This window comes from Poecile atricapillus, chromosome Z, assembly GCF_030490865.1.
Source record: "Poecile atricapillus isolate bPoeAtr1 chromosome Z, bPoeAtr1.hap1, whole genome shotgun sequence".
Lineage (NCBI taxonomy): Eukaryota > Metazoa > Chordata > Aves > Passeriformes > Paridae > Poecile > Poecile atricapillus.
This window is the reverse complement of record NC_081289.1, coordinates 133,401,522-133,422,336: the sequence shown is the minus strand read 5'-3', so window position 1 is coordinate 133,422,336 and position 20,815 is coordinate 133,401,522. Positions and strand designations below refer to the sequence as shown.

Here is a 20,815-nt window from a genome sequence, read left to right as displayed (position 1 = left end):
ATGCAATTACTCAGAACACAGTTCTGAAGAATAAAACTATCCTTTGACTAGAAGTCATTTGCTTGACAGAACAGCAAAAGCATCATAAGAAAATGGAACGCCTGACTAAGGAACAGGATGTTACTTGGCAGAGGGAAGTATGAGACATCTCTGAAATAAAATGAGGCAGGGAACAACTGGCTAGATAGCAGTTTGGAAGAGAAGGATCAAGGTACTGAAGTGAAGCACAAGAATGTTGGCAATGCTATACTAGTACAAAAAAATGGCAAACTATATATCATAAGGTTTAAAAATAAGATAGCCTATAAGGCTGAAAACTTTGCAGATCACATCCCCCTGATGAAAAACAATCAAGCTTCAAGAATTTAAGACAGTTCAGAAGAAAGCAAGGAAAAGTTTCTTAATAGGTATATTATGTTTAACCTAAAAAAAAAAAAAAAAAAAAAAAAAAAAAAAAGAAAGAGAGAGACACAAAACCTTTTTTATGCAGAAGTGCTACAAACTGGAAAAACCTTCACCATGAATGTCCTGGAAGGGATGAGCAACAAATTTAAACAAAACTTTCGCATGGCTACATCAGAAAGAAAAGTCATACAAAATGCATTTTGGCAATCTGTACCTCTCTGAACGAGGCCTGTCATATGGGAACCCACAACAGAAACATGGTCAACTCCTGGTCCCCCTTTGTGTTTTATGTGATTTTTTCGGGAGTGAAGAGTTTGCTTTGTGAGCCTTAGCCTTACTTGACGGTGTTTCTTTGAGGGATTTCCTCAGACAGCTGCCTGCGGTAATGTCGCACTGCGCTGGTTACGGCCGGGCCCCGAGCCGCGCCGCGGGCACCTCCTCACCACGTCCGCCTTGGCGGCCAGAGCGACCGTCCCTGCTCCCGGAGACAAAGGCACCCTGGGGCCGCGGCGCCAGAGATTAAGGCGGCTTGGGGACATCACTCCTGCCCGCTGGGAACTGAGTACGCAGGAACGTGTCCATTCTCTGCCCCTCACGGCCCTCTCGGGCTGCCGCTGCCCGTTCCCCTGTCCCTGCTCGGCCCACCCCGGACCCTGCAGCCCTGAGGCGCCTCGAGGACGGGGCGGCCCGCGTTCTGCCCTTGCCAGCGCAGCCAAGGGAACGGGCGACGCTTCCCGGAGTCGGGGGGAAAGTCCCGAGAAGCGGCTCACCCTCCTCCTCGAGGTGGGAGGAGGCACCGCCCTGCCCGGGGTGGGGCGGCCGAGCTGCTTCCCGGCACTGACCGGGGGGCCGGCGCGTCCCGGCGTGCGGGGATCCGGCTAACCCCGGCCGTGCGGGAGCTCCCGGCGGCTGCAGGTGAGTCGGTGTCTCCCTGCCACGGCAGCCCCCGTTCCCTCAGTGAACCACCCCCCCCTCTCCCCCCCACTTCTCCTCTCCGTCCTCCGCGAGCGTCCCGTTCAGCCTCGCTGAGGGGAGCTCTGCCTGTCCCGCTGAGGAACACCCACCTCTCCGCTGCGGCGCTCGGTTTGAAGCGCGCTGTGTAGTTTTTACTTTGAATTTTGGCACTTCTAATACCCTCTCCACCCTTTGCTCGCCCGTTCTCCCGTGTTTTGCAGGCACCCCTCGGTACGGCGGTGCGGAAAGGCTGGAGCGGCGCCTCGGACCGCATCTCGGTCCTCCGGAAACCAGACAGCATCATCGCATACCGATAATTTGAGGCGCTTCATGACCGTCTAGTCTCCTCTGCTTTCAGGGTGCTATGGCTTAACTACAGCATAAAAGCTGCTGATTTGACTTGAGCAAAAATTACCTAGATGACGTGCCTCGTGGGATGAGGATGCTGCACCTGCCAGAGGTGATTAGGGTTTGGTTTCAACATCTCGTGTGCCCACTGCTTCAAGAAGGTGTTGACTTGCTCAGAAATACGATCCCAGACCCTTAAACCTGGCATCAATTCGCAGAGAAAACCTGTTGCTCCCACTTTCTTTTGAGCAGCTGAAATCCATTGCTGGATCTCAAGGCCATTTTCATAAACAAGAAAACCTGAGTTCCACTGTGGTTCCTGAATTTTTTGGAATTTGGCTATTATTTTGGCATAACCTTTTTGCCTCTCCTTTAATCTAAATTTTCCATGCCTGGACCAAACTCCAGCAGGGCAAACCTTATAGATCCTAGCAGAGTTACAGGTAGATAATGCTGGAAAAATTGCTTCTCTGCAATTGCTGACATTTGTTTTCTGGTGGGACAGGAATAGTTTTACCAAGTTCATTAAGTTTTAGATTTCATTTTTCCCCTATTTCAACTGCTTTTTTCTTTGGATTCTTGTCATTGTGGGACCATGAAGTACATGTTTTTGTATTTTGGCAGAGCTTTTTAGAAAAGCAACAGCATGCATCAAAGAGCTTCCTGTTTTTTTACTCAAGAGATAAAGCTACCCCTCAGCGGTCAAATTATTACATCTGTATCAGGCCTTAATTATAGAAATTACTTTCTGTTTCTTTCTTATGCAGCCTTTTAAACTTGTTGCTCAGCCATTAAATTACAAAGGCTTATTAGGAGTTTTCAGTGTCTTATATACAGATGTATTTTGTGTACTAAGTGTAATTGCAACCACCTTTAAAATTGCTTGGGGAAAAAAAGCAAGTACAAGGACTACAGGAAAGATTCATCCACTTAAGAATGTGGTATCTCAGATATTAGTTTTCTTTCTAGTATTCAGGACTGTTGGCAATAAAATTCTTTATTTTCTATATAAAGTGTGATGTTTGTTTATAGAAGGGATCTATTTAGCTGGGATCTGTTTAATAGATACGACTTTACCAACACTCCATAGGTTCCTGACGGTTTGACACTCCTCCCTGTTTCAAGAAAACTGCCTCAGTTGTGTGTCAGCTCTGCACTGTTGGTTTGGGAAAGGGTCTATTGGGAACTGCAGAAATCACAAGAGCAGAGACACTGTATATTGTAGCCTTTGTATGAATCATTGACTTTGTACAAAAGTCTTTGACATGCAGCTCTGATTTCTAGGGACTTCCAGCTCCTTTTGACAGTTACCTAGTTATCTCTATTTAAGAGACAAAAAAAGCACATCAGGAGGATCAGTAGTGTACCTGTGCTCTGCTAACTCTTTAGGGATGCCCCTTTGTAGGCTGTAGATAGAGTTTATTAGATTTTTTGCACTAAGATGTCACTTATGTTATCAATCTTGTGTTGTGTGGTAGAAACTTGGATTGTGATTCTGATCTTCAGTTTGCTTCCCTCAGAAGTAGAATAACAACACAGGTTGAACAGTGTTATGTATTGCTACTTGATTTGCCTCATTGACAGTCCTCTTCCATATCTGGTTTAGAAAAATTTGTTCAGTCCATGGTGTTTAAGTGTTGTTATACATAACTAATACTCTCCATTAAATAGATTAAGTATTCTGGAACTGGAAAAATTTCTTTTCTCAGCCTGTGTACATGCTCAGGTTCATTTAAGGATTTGGCTTGTGCTTGGCAGCTGTTTTAAATAAGCAAAGCAAAGGGTACTGAGAAAACAAAGTTGTATTAAGTAAGATTTGAAATATGTGCCTTTAGGAAGATTGCTACAAAACAGATTAACTCTGCAGTAAGCTTTGACTAGATGTTCATAGCAGGAGCTTCCTTTTCTTACACAGACAGGTGTTCCAGGTGCTGCAACAGTGTGTGCACTGTTTAGCTCCAACTCCCAACTGAATTTTGGTATTTCAGTGACTTTGAAATGGGGTTTGATGAAATGTTAATCTTTGGTGCATTTACTAGGTAAATAATGAGACTTTCTTTTTCATTTCATCCATGGCATCACAAAACTTTGGCTTGGACAGGACTTCGGGGATCATGTAAACCTGCTTTTAGCTCTGAAGGAGAAATACTCTGTCTGGAGATATTTATTTAAAATATTCACAGACTTAAGAAAATTTCCTCAAAGGTAATTTGCTCCTATGCTGTCTCCACTTCTTGAATGACTCCTCTTCAATTGTGTTTAATCTGAACAATTCCTGTTGCTGCTGAATATTATTTCAGTTCCTGTCATGTCTCCAAAATAGTTCTATTCTATTTAAGTGCTGATTAATTTCAAGTTAGGCAGAGGAGTCCTGAATCCCTTTGTATCTGTTTTGTCACATCCCAGGTTACATTTTTCCAACAAGACAATTATAAGTAGACTATGACTTTATGTTTTAAAAAAACCCCACAACTAGTGTTTTAGCCTGTAGGCTGATAAAACCAAGCAAGTCTGCTTTATTTCCCCCAGAGAATTTGGGGTATAAGAATGTACACTAAAAATGAAAGATTTATTATTCAGCTGACATCTGTAGTTCTGACGGATCATTTTGTGCCAGATGGACTTCAACTTGCTACTCAGTATCTCCCCTTTTCTGGCTACATGTCTTCATTCCCTTTGTTGTTCTATTTTTCACTTTCGTCAAGGATGTTAATCTACTATAATTTTGCTGGTTTTGCCTTTTTTCTTTTTTTAATTAAATTGGTAATGTATTTTGTAAAACTGTAGCTAAGACACAGACTTATAAATTATGATTTTATAAAAGTACTTAATTATTGATAATACAGTATAAGTGCTTGACGTTCATTGGTGGCAATTATTATGTGTGATTAATTTGTTAGTCATAGGCAGATGTTTCTGAATAAAGAGGATTTAGTTCAAAATATTACTAATATATTAAGGACCGTATTTATTTTTTCTCAACTAGTTTTTCCTGAATTATTTAAAATTACTTCATATTCTCTTTTGTTAGAGAATTCTAGGACTTTTCTCATGAAAACGGTTTGTTGCCTACAATTGTGCATGTATTAAACTAGATTACTAACATACCAGACAGTGAAAACCATTGTCACTATCCAAAATATGATTTTATTTTGGTAATATTTTATTTGGTATTATTTTATTTTGGTAATTTATTTTGAGAGATACTGTTCTTTAGCAGCATAAGACTTTTTCATCAATAAAAGTGATCTAGGCTATGACATTAGTGAACTGGTAGTGTAAATGACTGGAGCTAGATAGTTAAATTAGACATTGGTTTCATAACAATAGTTGAGAATGGTTCTTAAGAGCATAAAAAAATTAGGGATTTTTTTCCAAATAGGAAGTAACTTAAACAAATAGTCTAATATGTCAGTATTCCACAGTTCCTTCCCACTGTTTTTAATGTTGGATTTAAATGATTCATAACCAATGAGGAAAGTCTGTGCTTCCAACCCCAAAGATATTTGCAAAATTAGGAGTCTTTCAGGACCAGGTTTTCATCATGCTGATATAATTAAGTCAGGAGATATGCTGCTGAACCTAACTGACCACCCTTGTGTTAAACTGTCTTGGAGCAGAGAGTTCAGTCCTTTGACTTTGAAAGCAGATTTAGTTTCACATTTTTTCTAGGGGTGGGGGGGGGGAAGAGTTTGTAAGATTTGGCTTTGAATCTTAATATATTTTCATACAATTCAAAAAACAATAATTTGCTGATGGAGTTACTGGAAGTTTTAACATGATCTGCCTTGGAAAAGTTTTTTTTTTTTGTGTCATTTACTTACCATTCTCTTCTCTATATTGTCTTGTTTATTCCAGACAATACATAAAAAATTATTTTCCCTTTTAGGTGCTTAAAAACCCTTAGAAAATCTAGGAAAAAAAGATTTCCTTAAATCAGTTTTTGGAATAGTCTAATAGTTGCATGCGAATTAGGCCTAGCTTCACAAAAATATTTAGATTCTTCATACGTGGTGATCTTAGTGTTGTATAAATACTTCTGAGGCTATTTGTTAGTGGCAGGAAAGATTGCAGAAGCTTATGCATTAGGCATGGCAACAGTCACCTGGTAAATATGGGGTCCTCCATGTGTAGCATTTGAGCTCACAAGGAGAAGTTTGGGCACACTGCAGCAAGGTTACTTGTGTGCATTGAGCCCTGGGTTGCAATGCTGCAAGCGAGGCTACTCTGCAGTAGAGTGGCAGAGCTCTAGAAGCATATTTTAAAAAAAAAGTTTGAAGTCTTTCCTTTTATCCTTCTGAGGAATTCAGAGATTCTCAAAACTATTAAATCGAATTAAACTTGTTAAACTTAAGGTTCTGGAGTTCTGAAGTATTAAATCAGGAGTTTTCTGCTAGAAATAAATTCCATAGTGAATTGCTGGCCCTTGTGAGCTCTGTAGATTTTCTGTTCTTGGCTTTACTGGGGACAGGTCATTTTGGTTATCTTCTGCTAAGCAACGTCTGTTACGGAAGTAGTGATAGAAGACTATCAGTATTCTGCAAAGCTTCAGAAATGTAAAAGGTACAAGTTTTGCGTTAAAGATAGCTGTATCCATTATCCTGTTCCTGTTGTTTGTACTCCTTGTACCCTCTGTGTCTGAGAGCTTTAACCATACTGCAGCCTGATGTTTAAGCTCTGCCTCCTGCATGGGGGAATTTGCAGGTGATCCATGTCTTCTGAGATCTAACATACAATCAGTCCTTCAGAATTGGGCTGTGCAGGTTAGAGTTTCACCCTGTCAGAGTGTGAGTGTCAAAGCTGTAAATGGAATGCGAGATAGAGCTCTGTGGTTCTTGAGCTGACAGTCCATCTGGGAATGGAACTTGCTAAGATTTGATATGTGTGTTCCAGTCTAACTGAAGCCCTCCATGTATAGTGTCCTGGGTGCTGACAAAGGAGTCTGCTGAATTCATCAGTCAGGCTGTAGGTGGAGAGGAATCACAAGGTGTTCTGCACTTTTAATACTCTTTTCCCCTTGTTAGGATGGATATCTTCTTACTTGTGCAGGGAGAAAGCCAGAAGATATTAGGACAAACTTGTACTTCAATATTTATTTGAAATAAGTGGATATAAATCATTAAAGATACTGTGTGATTTGTTTAGACTCAACTGAACTTTTTGACTACAGTGCTGCTTTGCTGTAACTAGGTCCTACAAACAAGAGGTTTACTTTTTTCATTACTTATCTTTTTTTGTGCATTCTTCCTGAATTTCTCTTAAGCTTCCTGGAGTCTGTATGATTGGATTTTTATTTATTAATTCTTAAATATAGTAATATTATCTGGACTATTGTTTGGCATGCTGCATTTCTCCTGAAAGAAACAAACAAATAAAAATGTTTTCTTTGCTATTAAGCCTTTTGCAGGAAAAGGTGGACTAATGATGAATCACTTCATGATTCTGGCACTACTGCTTCCCCTAAGGACGTGCTACACTACATACTCACAGCAAGGTAATTGTCAGAATGTTTGATTTTTTTATTTATATGTAGAAGCAATCTACAACAACTGAAGCTTTCATCTTTCTGATTTGTAAGTCTCTGATTAAGCAATATATCACACATTTAATCAAATTATTCACTTTGCTAAGATGATGGAGCAAATTTCATTATTACCTTTTGTGACCCCCAACAAAATTGCCTGTTGAATCAACAACTTGCAATGATGTGTATCCAAAGTGTATTTATTTATTTTCTCCTCCTCTTTCTCCTATGATCTGTACTGTCATCTTCAAATAATTTGTTTCCTTTTTGAAAACTTTTATGGTTTTTTCCTTCTTTCCTTTCTTTTTTTTTTTTGTCTCATCTCTGAAAACTTTAGCATTTCTGTTGGCTCTTTTCTCATTCTGCCACAAGATTCCAAGACCAGATTTTTATTTTTTACATCTCACATATTTATCCAATACAAATACTAAAATGTGTATATTTGAAGGGGGAAAAGTTGAATATCAATGATAACTTTTCAGAAGACTGTGTATTTTAAGGTAAAAATAATTCTTGTGTACTTGCTGCTAGCAATAGCATTTGGGTATGTCTCCATTAAAAAGAAAAAGAAAATTTTTACATGACCTTTCTCTGACTACCGCTAAGAAGGTAGACCTTACCAGGCTCTAGTCTGCCTTATGGAGACTAGACTTTTCTTGCCTTTTTTTAATTTGGTGAAGAAGGAAGATACTTGTTTGGGTTTTTTAAAATACATTTATTATCATACTGAAGGGGTAATATATTTATTTCAGACATTTTGTCTCTCTTCAGCATTGAAATTCAGCGTTTGCACACCACTCACCCAAGTCTCAGTCTTGAGACTTATTACTAGGGCTCCTAGAATGGCAAAACTTTGTAATGCAGGCAAGTCCAAACAGTTACTGCATTACAGTAACTTGGTCACTTGTTTTCACATGCAATTTTTCAGGAATAAAATTAGTCTGTGTTGTTAATCATAACTATTCACATGGTCTTGTGTTAGCTTGCATGCTAAAACAAGTCTTAAGATGCCTTGATCGCTTAATTTTGCTAGGAGAGAATATTGTAACTGTCTATGCTGTAAATATTTTCACATGTTAAAATTGTGCCATAAAATTCTTTAATACCTACATTGTAACTTGTTGGTTATCAAAATTTTGGATATATCCTTAACTATATTGTTTCTTCTCTTTTTTAGTACTGTGTATAAGCACTGACTGATGATCTAGACTGTCTTATGCCAGAGTCTGTGGAAAACAAAAGAGTGTGAGGTGTGAAGTGATATGTCATGTAGCTGAAGAGAGATAGTAGATGGACACTAGTACAGATGGAGAAAAACCAGGAGCTAATTACACGTTTGCCGTTTTTTTAATCAAACTAATTAAGTGTGGCAGGTGGAAATATTCTTTATGGTGAGAAAAGGGATGATATTTTCATTTGGACAAAAAATAAAAACAGAAGCAGAGAGGAGATGTAAGCTCATCATCAATAGGCATAATAGTGACATCTGCAATTTGAATCTGCTAAAAGAAAGAGCAGAAAGAGGATAGAAAAGTACAGAAGATATGCAGAAATGTCTTTTAATGGTGCACCCTGCAAAAGAAAGGGGCTTCTGCCAACTGGCTGGCTTTTTTTTTCAGGTGTATTTGTTTCCTTTCCCTGGACTCTCATTTTGTGCCATTGAATTTCATTGGGAGACTAGCGGGGCCCTTTCCTTCTCCCAGTTCCTCTCTTCCTCTGTTGCTTCAGTAGTGCAAGTAGAAAAAACAATAATGGCATGGCCCAGAGTTCTAGATCAGCTTGTGTATGTGAAATGAGATTCCCCAAGGGATTTGCTACACGGTGCTTTAGGTAAATGGATGATGAATGTGCAAGTAATGTTGACCAGAAAATGATCAGCTGAGATTGCATTCTGGAGATTAACAACATTACAGTTAATCTGTTAGCATAAGTGGGATTTTAACAGTGTGTAGCTTGTTTTGATGGTGAAAGTCTGTAAAATGTGGGAAAATGAAGTGTGTTTTGTCCTATCTTCCCAAAATAAAATAATACTCCACTTCCACGGTTAATTTTATGAATCACTATGTTGTTTTGGTTGTTCTGGCTCCTTGCCTAGTCAGTTGTTGGCAGTGAAGCTAATAATATTTCTATTTTCCGGTAAAACCTAAAATTGATGCTCCATCATCATTCAGTGAAATTTACCCCCAAGCCTTCCACTTTGTTTATTTAGTTTCAGAAAAGTAATTGTCATACTACTGGGTTTTGTTATGGCAGTATAAAACTGATGCCCATTGTTTTTCAAAAGCAGCTGTGAAGCAGCAGATACACTTTTTGAGGATCGTGTCATTACCATAGCCAATAAGGAAAATTTATTTTTGCATGTGGAACATTTTGCACTTACCTTGCAGAGACACTAAGGTTGTCAATTCTGTTTTCATGTAATTTACATGTTAATCATTTCCTGGTAGACTTTGAAACTTTATAGAAGGTGTGTTGCATATATTTCTTTCTCGAAAACACTTGAAGTTGCCATAGTCCTTGTTCTGAGACCATGTTTTTGAACAGTGAAACTTGATTTCTTCAAGCTTATCTGAAGATGCCTGTACCAGTAGCTTCCTCTAGATGGAAAGCATATGGTTTTCATTTTGATCTGACTTCTAGTAGTCTTGATAATGGAATAGATTAAAAATATCCCAACAGAGTTTTTTTTTGGATGATTTTCTAAAACAGAATCCTTTCTTCCAGCAGTTTTTAATAACTTTGTACTAATGGTAAAATACATCCTTTTCTCCATTTGTTCTTCAATTATACTCTGGACTAATATAAACAACATAGTTGTGTCTGTATTCTCATAATTAACAAATATGCTTATAAAGTTTTCTTTGCTTCCTTTGATTGACCAAACATTGTTATAACTGCTGCTTCTCCTAAGCCTTTCATTCCCTTCTTCTAATGTAAAAGTCCCTGTGTCTGAAAACTGCTGCACAGAGGTTAGGGTAATGCAGATACTGCATGATAAATTGCAGAATTATTTGGATATGTGATGGCTACCAGAAGCATCTACCAAAATGTATATTTGCAGTCTAAATCTCCTGAATGCTTGTGTTTCTGCTAGTGATACATGGTGAAAATCTCAGGTAGTTCAGTGGGTGAAGTGTATCTGGGAGACTGGAGTGGAAGTGACAGTTTTGTGAGAGGGGGCTGCTGAGGTCACTCAGACCATCGTGTCCCTGATGACTCTGGCTGTAATGTGGCAGGAATGCACAGAATGAGTTCTGTTTTATTAAAAGGTACAGCTATTTTGGTGACTTTTTTTCCTGTGTCTTGGTTAGTATGAATATTCTGATCTTGTAACAAGCAGAAGCACATTGGAAAGCACCTGTGGCAAAAGAAAAAGCCTAGTTACTTGGATGTTTCAGCTCCCTGGCTTCATTAACAACTAGGTCAAATTTAGGGGATTAAAGTTTGTTTGTTTAATTTTCAGGAAGTAGAGAAATGACAAATCTGTGAGTGCTATATTTCATGTCTTCCAACAGTTAGGGTTTTTAGGGAGGGGTCATAAAAGAATCATCTAAAAGAGGAACCACTTACACGGTTGTTTCTAGTTTACAGCAGAACAGTCTTTCAGGGCCTTTTATATCTCAACAACGAAAGGGACTTCAGTCTGACTTTTAAACTTTAATTTATCATGTTGTGATCTGGAATTAAATCCAGACCAGGAGAATTATGCAAGTGCCATAAGAACTAGATGCAGTAGAAGAATCTACAGCCATGACCTAAGCTCTGTGTAGAGCAACTAGGAATGTGCTTAATACTAGACTATCATCTAAGCTAGCTATTGCAGGGAAACCCTTAACCTATTCTGTTCAAATATTGGTTTTGCATTAACTCATTTAGTTTGGATTAAGTCAGAGATTAAAACTGAGCCCAGAGTTTCTGTCCTAATGATGTGAAGGCTTGCTGGGGTTTGAGATTTTTGGGATTTGGTCCCTCTTAATACATTATGTTGTTCCCCTCCAGAAGATTATGAAGGAATGGATTTGTATTCCAATAAAACAGCTAGTAAATTGAAAGCATAAAGAAATTAAACAGCATACCAAATATCATGGTGGGGAGCTATTGAATAGATTCAGGAACCTCATCACTTTTGCTTTTTCCTTCAGAGTCATCTGTTGTGGGACCTATCTTACTTCTAATCACTGTTTTTTCAGAACTGCTTTGTAACTTAGCTAGACAGTAATATTTTTGTGCCCTTTTTGTGCTCCTAGAATCCAATGTGTTTCCAGTAACATACCTTAATGTTTCCAAGGATTTGGATCTTCAGCGGCTGCTGGTGGAATGGGATGTTGTCAAGTCAGCACATGATGCTGAGCTGGCAATATCTTTTGAGATACAAGTCCGTCGACTCGATGAAGCTACAACGGTGTGGACAGTAAGTGTACTTAGAAAAGAAGTGTATTAGTCATTGACAATGATGGAAGATGTAGTGATGTCTTTTTTGCAGGGACTCTGTCCTGATAGTTTCCCTTAGCATCTAAACCAGCAGCATTTTCTGAAGAGCAGATCACCCAAATTAGGTCTGTTCTGAGTGCTTTTCTGTTTGCAACTTCTGTATAGGAACAGTCTCCAAAGAAAATTTAAGACTTAGTAAAACTGAAAAACTGCACTAACTCATTTAGGGTTGCTATTTGTCAGAAAGTACATAAAACGGACTAAGTCTTATTTTTCTGAAGTCAGTGATGAATAATATAAGATAGACACTGTTAAAAATCACAACTTACTTTGACCACCCTAGCTGGTGGTGTTTTGTCTCTGATTTTGAGGAGCTCACTGCAAATGAGCTCTACACAGTTCTGAAGATTTTTACCTCTTTGATACTCTGGATAGGATTTTTATCCCAATGAGTAGATCTAACCCTGAATGTTGAGTTGTTCATGGGGGTCTCTGGGTCTCAGGGAGAAAAGAGCAGCTGTTGGTTGCTATAAAGGTGTTTATTGTATGGATGCATCTCAAAGGTAAAGAGTTGAGAATATTAAAGCCCATGCTAAAAGCTTTTGGCATAAGGTCCCGGAGGTCTGGGCAGCAGCAGCTGCTTGGAAAGTCCAGATGATCTGGGCAGCAGCAGCAGAAGCAGTTGCAGTAGCTCTTCTTCTAGTAATTTAACGGTGCTGCTGTTCTTCCTCTTCCTGTATGTGTGTATGTGTTTGTGCGCCTCTTCTTAGTACAGGGGATTAAATTTGTAAATCATCCAATCAGCTAAAAACACGATTCTAAAACATTCTTTCTACACCACTCTCAGCTTAGTTCTAACATGCAAAAGCTGTGCCAGTCCTTACCTAAATCCTACATGTAGAGTATTATCTGTTTACGTGAATAATCCTATCTGTTCTAAGAATGCAAGCTATGTTTTCATTAGGTCTGGAACTAAGTTGAATCTGTCAAGGGTATCATTACTAAACTTTAAACTAGGCCTTAGGACTTTTCACTAGCTAACACAGACTCTTAATTCATTTAAACTGTATTTTTACTTGCTTAAAACTTAAACTTACACTCTTATTTAATGTCTATGTAGTTTAATATATTTTAGTTCTTTTCTCTGTGTGAGGGACTCAGAAAGGCTTTTATTTCAGATTCCAACACCTAAAGTCAGTAACAAGGAACATATAGCTACATACAATTAAGTTTTGGGTTTTTTGAAGTGTCCTTCAATGAATTCTTATTAACTTGTTGGAGGAAATTAAAAGTGTTTCAAATCCAGGGATGCAGTCTGTTCTGTTGTTCATAATAAACACGACAAGTTACTTTGGATGTCATTACCATACAGGAATATATTTGCTTCTGTGTTTTTCTGAAGTAAGTGTACGAATAAGGAAACTGTGAGTCTGCTCATACCAAAGAATGAACAGCCTGCATTACTTCTTGAGCAGTGGCCACGTTCCTCAGTGTTGGAAGAACCCAACTCTATAGAGATGGGGCAGCTGAGAGGAGCTTTAAAAGATTTTATTCCATTATCAGTCTCATAGAGACCTTTAAGATGTTGCATTCAATGCCATCTCATCAGAAGCCAACCTGTTTCCTGGTTACAATACCTTATAAATGTTTTTCAGCCTATTAGGTTTTGCCACACAATGCTGCTAACACTTCTAACACCAACCACCTGATATTTTACCCCATGTGGTCTTGCTGCAATGCATCTTTCACAGTTCTTGTACTCTAAAATATCTGGTCTGTTCGCAAGGCCATCATCTGCAACTTGTTTCCAGTTCAATCTTTTTCTCAACAATGTATTCTCTATTCCATGGTCTAGCTAAGTCAGCACACCTTATCTCAGAGATTGTATACAGATGTACAAGACTATGCAAGCTTTCAGTCAGGCCTGAGAACCCTCTACAATTCCATTTCTCACATTTCTCCCTCTTTCTTGAATGGTAAAAACTTCTTTGATGGTCTTATTCATCAACTGCTGTGCACAGTGAAGTACACAAGACACCATCACTAATATTGCTACTACAGCAATCAATACATATAAACCTATTTTGCAAAGTTCCTTTAGCCAAGGTTTAAAGTTTCACCCTTCAAACAAATAATCTAACATCCATCATCCATTTTAATTTGATTTGCCAAATCTTTTAAGTTTTTTAAGCTGTTTGTGGATGGATTCTGAATGGTCAGACAATTCATACAACACAACCCTTTAAATTCTTCACAACCATGCCCATGTGCCAGAAAGAGAAAATCAATGGCAGCTCTGTTCTGTGAGGTTGCATGTCTAACAGCATTAACATCTGTCATCATATCACAAATTACAGGAAGTGGCATTGGTTTCTTTGCTCAACCAACACCCCAACTGGTCTAATTGTTTTAATGCTACAGCTGAGGCAAGTTGAGGTAAAAACAAACCTGATGTAACTCAGGGCTCCAGGGTTTATTGTTGTTATAGTTTTCTTCATTATGATGGGCAAACCTCTTTTGTCTATGTTTTTTCTTGATGGCCTTTTTAACACTAGGTGCTATCACAGCGAGCTGTCTGATGCTACATGGGCCACCTTTAATTTTTGAGGGAATGCCCTGCCAGGCTCTATCTGCACAAATGAGCCAATATCCTTTTGCCAATTGCCGTGGGAATTCATGAAGATCAACAGTCTTACCCTTAGGGGACGCAGGGGTGGTACAATCACACCAAAAACTTGAGTTTCTGTACACAGGATGATGGAGAGTAATATTTAATTGTAGATCTCCTTGATACTGAAACTCAGCGCAAAATTCCACTGTCAAAGAACCAAGAATTTCCAATTCAAAGGGTGCTTTAAGGAGATCAGGGGCCCAATGATACCAATTGGTTACAGGATTTGTCTCGTTGGCAACTGCACACCAATAATTGTCAGGGTTAGGTATTGGCCACTCTCTGGCTGGCACTGGGACACTGACCAAACAAGTTGCAAAGGGTTTGTCTGGGCCCGAATTGGTAAAACATATGGTGTCTGAGCCTGCTGACTTGGCTAAAGCAACCCAAACATTTGTTTTTGGTTGATCTACAGGCATATCTGCACTGCAAAAGCAAGCAAGCAAAACTAACAAGCACCAATACATCATTTGATCTAACTCCATGTTTTTGTTCAACTACTCTTGGAAAAAGTCTTTTCCACGTATTTCAATTTCCAAGCAAATCTTTTGGTACTTTCAGGGTTTTTTTTCCCCAAATTTGTTTAGGGACTGGCCAACTCTAAGGTACTAAATTGTCCTGTTTACACTCAGTTGTGCAAATCTGGATATCTTGGGATTCTTTTTAACAGAATGAACACCACGGTTTTGCCAAAAGAGCTCTATGATACCAATGATTTTTACAGTTTTGATATAAAACCCAAGGTTCGCAGTTTTTGCAGGTTGGGCAGAGAATGTCAGGCATGAACTGTAGTCTCTGTGCGGCTCACATCTGTGTGCTCGTTTCCCTGCTCATGGAATTGTCAGTGCGCTGTTGTATGTTCTTAGCTGCAATCCACTTAGGTCCTGCACCTGTGGAAACACAAGAAAACCCTTTGTCCCATGTTATTAAATGAAATGGACCTTCAATTTGGCCTGTCTCGGGGTTTCTAATTAAAACTGGAGGATTTTCTTTCAGTTTTGCCTGTGTGTTATTTGGAAAATGCCTAAAAATTGGTGGATTAGGTTGTGCAAATGAGCTATTTAAAAAATTAAAAATGTATAAAACTTTACACAACCTCGTCTGAGGCGTGGCTTGAGCCATTTACCCCTTTTGCTGGTCTAAAATGTGTTTTAGAGTGTGATGTGTCCTTTCAATAATTGCTTGACTTGTGGGAGAATATGGAATTCCGAAAGTGTGACGAACATCCCAATTTGTTTAAAGTGTGGCAAATTTTTCAGATGTGTATGCAGGGTCATTGTCTTTTGGTTTTTTTTTTCCCTGGGGTATACCTAATGAGCAAAAGCTTGCAGAAAATGTTGACAAGCATGATTGGCTGTTTTTCCTGTGTGGACAGAGGCAAAAACTGCACTTGAAAAAGTGTCTACTGACACATGAATATTTTTAAACTTCCCAAAAGATGGGTATTTGGTGATATCTCTCTGCCATAGTTGCAGGCTCTGCAGCCCTCATGGGTTGACAGCTCCTGTAGAAACAGGAGGTTCTACAAGTTGACAATCAGTGCAAGTGCTAATAATGTCTTTTTCTTGACATTTAGAGATGTGAAACATTTGCACAAGTGCTTGTGCATTTTGATGGAAAAAGGCATGACTCAGTTTTACTTGTTCAAAAATGTTTGTCAAAGTGTTTGAAACAACCATCTTCAGTTTAACTGCTCTTGCATTTCCTTCTGCCATAAATCTTAGAAGTGAAGAATGTGCCCTCATATGGGAAACAAAATATTTGTTAGTTCTCTCTTGTAAAATTTTATGACATGGGAGGCTATAATTACTAACGTCTTTTAAAGCTGATCCTTCTGTTCTTCTAACCCTATTAGCAACATAGGCAGAGTCTGTAATTAAATTGAAAGGTTCCTGAAAAATCCAAAATGCTCTAACTGTAGTTGCCAATTCAATGATTTGAGAACTTTCTGCTGTTTAAATGTTTTATTTCCATGTTTTGTTTGGTTTTGCCATACTATTACTGATTTGTGTATTTTCTCTGAACTGTCAGTAAATATTGTTACAACATCTAAAGGCACTTCACTCAACATGGCTTTTTCTCTGAAACTCAAGTTTGCTTGCAACAGCTTATGACTTGGAAAGTGAATAGAACAAACGCCTGAATAATCTAGCAATGCAGTTTGTAAGATGGCAATTAAAACAACATGTAGCAAAACAATGAACTCACACCAAGCAAAAATAAATCAGATGATATGTGCAATTAGTAGTGTATAAGAAATAAAATGGTGATTTAAAGCAATGCATTATAAAATCCCTAAATACTGTACCATCACTCAGAGTCTGCAGTAACTGGCAAACCTCATTTTTATAAGCCAGGGCTTAGAAAACTACTCCCAGGTAAGATTTCCAAGTTCACTTTAAAAGAAGTTCCAGCTATGATACGTCCAAAATCAGCAAGTCAAAATTACTTGAGTACCATTTTGTTGCAGAAAACACCTGAGTTTTTGGCATACTTCCCAACCAGTTAAGGCTAGGACTTGGCCAGGGTCCAGGCCTTATCTGGAATAGTTACCTTAATATATTCTAAACACTTCTCAATAATAGTAGTTAGAAAAGTTTCTTAAAATAATACGTATCTTGTAGATGGCTATACAACAGTATACAAAGGTTTGTAATACAGCTGGCTTTGTCATTTATCCTTAGCTAAGTAGCAATAAAGCAAAAAAAGCATTAAACAGCTTACAACTAAAAACAGCCATAATATGAAATTGTTACTCATTCTTCAGTGCTGCCTACGAAAGATAAAACAACAGATTGTTCTTATTTCTATAATAAAACAGCTGTATCTTGTATCTTATAATTTAAACAAGAATATATCAACAGAACCTAAAATTGACTTCATTGAAACTTAACCTCACTTAAATGTAGCAAAAATATACCTAAAAACCCCTTAAACATTACTGAAACTAAACAGAAATTGATCTTAACAGAAATTAACTTATTTAAACTCTATAATTTAAAAAAGTTACTGAAAATTTGTCATACAACAGTTAAACTTTAAGGTAAACAACATGCAGGTAAATAAGTGGAGTTAATTCCTGCTGCAGCTTTTTTTAAGATTGCCTGTACAATAAATTTGAGTTTGGCCTAGTACAAGTAATGGTCTATAAATAGTAAAGGCTGAAACAATAAGAATTTAGTTATATAATAGTGCTATAAGATTTACACAAACAACTTAGTTAGCTTAGTGGATGTCGAAGACTGACACTGGCATACAAACAGTTACAAAGTCAGGGGTTCAAATTATTCTAAAAAGTAAGCTACTGTTTACTGTATTTGTGGTTTATCAGTATGCTTAAACTGTTTTGATATCAAGTCTAATTTCAATTTAGACATGGCAAGGAAAAATAATGACCCTTTAATCACTAAATAGCTGTCCTGAAAAATTCACAATAAAGTTACGTTGTTAAAACTGTGAAGTAGAACGCAAACAACTGGTAAAGTTGGCAGTGGAGTTTTGAGTATTAATAATACCTAAGACTCAAATAACTACTGCAGATAAAGTTCAAAGTTTGCTTTGAGTGTGAGCAAAAGAATATTGAATTCACAACCTAGCCAGTTATTCCCAGTGAATCATGTAGTCTTGCTGTGTTATTGATATGTAGGAAAGCACCTCATCCACACAAACACTTTTGAATCTTTCCAATAACAATCCTGCTAAAGATCACAAATCACAGGTTACTGAAATTAGAAGGTAAATTTTGACAGTTTTGGTCAGTACATAGTGTCAGTTGATACTTTGATGTACCATAGCTTCAGCATGCTGCGCAGGCTATGGCCGGGCTGGCCAGCACCAGGCGGGAGCCGCACCCCCACAGCAGCAGAAGCAGTCACAGCACAGCTCCTGGCAGGCACCATGCCAGGGGATAAAGGTCTGGTTCTATTGCAGGGTCAGCGGGTCCAGGGTCAAAGGGGAATTCTTCATCCTCCCCATCTCCATTCCCAGGGTAGTGGCTGGCAGCAAAAGCTGCCACAAATCGTGGTGCCTGGTGTCTTTCTTTTGCCTCTGGTGGGTCTGCCAGTTGTACTGGATCATTACTCACAACTTGAGACTGTTCTTGTTTTTCTATAGTCTGGTAAATCATCCTTCAAGAGGGGAGCATCCCAGCTGCTGCCTACTTCAGTACATGTTTTAAGCCATGAGATGGCAAGGACTTGCTATATTTCTTAAGCAGCTCAAGCATAAGCATAAAAACTACCGAGGATGTGGCTGAACTAGACTGCTTACTAAATATGTCAATGAGCACAGGACATGCAGGGAGCAACTTAGCAGCTGTAAAATCTCAATGGGTAGTCATGTCATGAGCTGAAGTCCAACAGCATCCCAAAGAGACATAGTAAAAGCAGACTCAAGATTTGTGTCACCAAAATTTTTCTGTACCCAGCTTAAGAGGTCTTTAAGTTCTTGCTCGGGTATGGTACAAGAATTAGATCTTATCAGTCTTAAGGGTCTGATAAACATCTCTGGGCTGTTTGGACATCTTGTGCCTGATCACGTTCCCCAAAGCTTACCTGTTGTCATACAGCAGGTAGCATCTGTCTCCGTCCAACTCAAACCCGTGGCACAGACAGCACTCCTGACTGCTCCTTCCTCACAGGAGAACTTTAAATCCTTGGGGTGATTCCCGCTTCCATGCAGTGGCACTCTCCAAAAAGTACTTTCCAACCGCTCGATAGAAATCGTGTTCCTCAAAAAGGAAGCACCATTTGCTGGAAGAACCCAGCTCTATAGAGATGGGGCAGCTGAGAGGTGCTTTAAAAGATTTTGTTCCATTATCAGTCTCATAGAAGGGTGAGACATTTAAGATGTTACATTCAATGCCATCTCATCAGAAGCCAACCAGTTTTTCAGGCTATTAGCTTTTGCTGCATAGTGCTGCTAACACTTCTAGCACCAATCACCTGATATTTTACCCCATGTGGTCTTGCTACAATGCATCTTTCACAGTTCTTGTACTCTAAAATATCTGGTCTGTTTGCAAGGCCATCATTTGAAACTTGTTTCCTGTTCAGTCTTTTTCTCAACAACGTCTTCTCTATTCCATGGTCTAGCTAAGTCAGCACACCTTATCTCAGAGATTGTATACAGATGTACAAGACTATGCAAGCTTTCAGTTAGGCCCTGAGAATCCTCTACAATGCCATTTCTCACACTCAGGGCTATAACTGAGAAATTAAATTTTGAGCAAATGGCAGATTTTTTCTCAGAGCAGTGGTAATATGAAAGTGCAGGTGTTGCTGATGGAAAACAGTACTGGAGAGAAGTTCTCTACTGGTCAGTGTGAGTCAGGGCTTTGATACAAAATCATATGAACAGCACTGATCTGTATGTTCTCTACTGGTCAGTGTGAGTCAGGGCTTTGATACAAAATCATATGAACAGCACTGATCTGTATGCTGAGAATCTGGAATGGTTGCTATAAAAGTACTAAAATATGTAGAATGATAGAATCTCATAGGTTGCAAAAATTCTTTAAGATCATTGAGTCCAGCCATTATCCCAGCAATACAAAGTCCACACTAAACCACATCTCTAAATGCTGAATCTGCACATATTTTAAATCACTCCAGGGACAGTGGGTCCACCACAGGGATGTGTAACCCAGAGCACTAGGATGCATTTGTAGGCAGAAGTGTAAGTAATAGCAGACACAAATAACATCCTGAAAGTCTCTGAGAGCAAATCCATATCATGAGAAGCAGGGTCGCACTCCCAAATATGTTAACACATCAGTCACTCCACCACTGCTAGCACAGATCTGTAAGCAGCTGATTAGCTGAGTAGTTAGATACTGTAAGATCACATGTAGCTAGTGGAGTTTCAGATGTCAATTTTCAAAAGCATTTTCTCCTTTGATCTTTCTCACTGCTTTTGACTGTATTTCCAAATCTTCACGTTGATGTGTTTTCAGTACTTTGCCTTACTGGTCTTTTTTTTTCTAGGAGTTTCATAATGTCACACTTGATAAATTGGGAAAACCTCTTCACTGGTCATGGGATTCAGACATACCTTTAGAGTGTATGTCACATGCTGTGAGAATTAGGAGCAAAGCAAAATCATCAAAAATCTGGAGTCAGTGGAGTTTGTGGGAGACTGTCCCGGGTAAGCAAAACAAGACTTTGCAATACTGGATTTTTTTTCAAGTATAAAGCTAGTTTGTAATTTGCCAGTGAATGTAACCGTGGAGGATGGTTCTGGAGAGATGGCATCACATGAAGAATCCATTTGCTCTAAGCACTAACCAGTTCCTTATATTTTACCGGCAGAAATAGCAGGTCTTCAGCCATTGCTATAATTTGCAGACTATCTTCCTAAGCTAGTAGACCAAAAGTTCTGGAACTTTTTTTTTACTCACACTTTAAAACAATGTAGTAGATGAAGTGACATGGGATCTCGGATAGGCACATCCCTGGCCCAGACTCAGGGAAAGGAGAGGAAGT

General features: G+C 38.8%; 1 protein-coding gene across 1 annotated transcript in view; it reads left to right on the top strand.

Moving 5' to 3' along the window:
- The first annotated feature begins 1,121 nt into the window (after positions 1-1,121).
- The window catches only part of OSMR (oncostatin M receptor), a 37,070-nt gene continuing 17,376 nt past the window's right edge, over positions 1,122-20,815 (top strand). Inside the window, exons 1-5 of the mRNA XM_058864338.1 lie at positions 1,122-1,320; positions 1,581-1,819; positions 7,105-7,201; positions 11,479-11,642; positions 20,318-20,477. Of these exons, the coding sequence (XP_058720321.1) occupies positions 1,796-1,819; positions 7,105-7,201; positions 11,479-11,642; positions 20,318-20,477 (445 nt within the window). The 5' untranslated portion in view covers positions 1,122-1,320; positions 1,581-1,795. The remainder of the gene's footprint in view (positions 1,321-1,580; positions 1,820-7,104; positions 7,202-11,478; positions 11,643-20,317; positions 20,478-20,815) is intronic.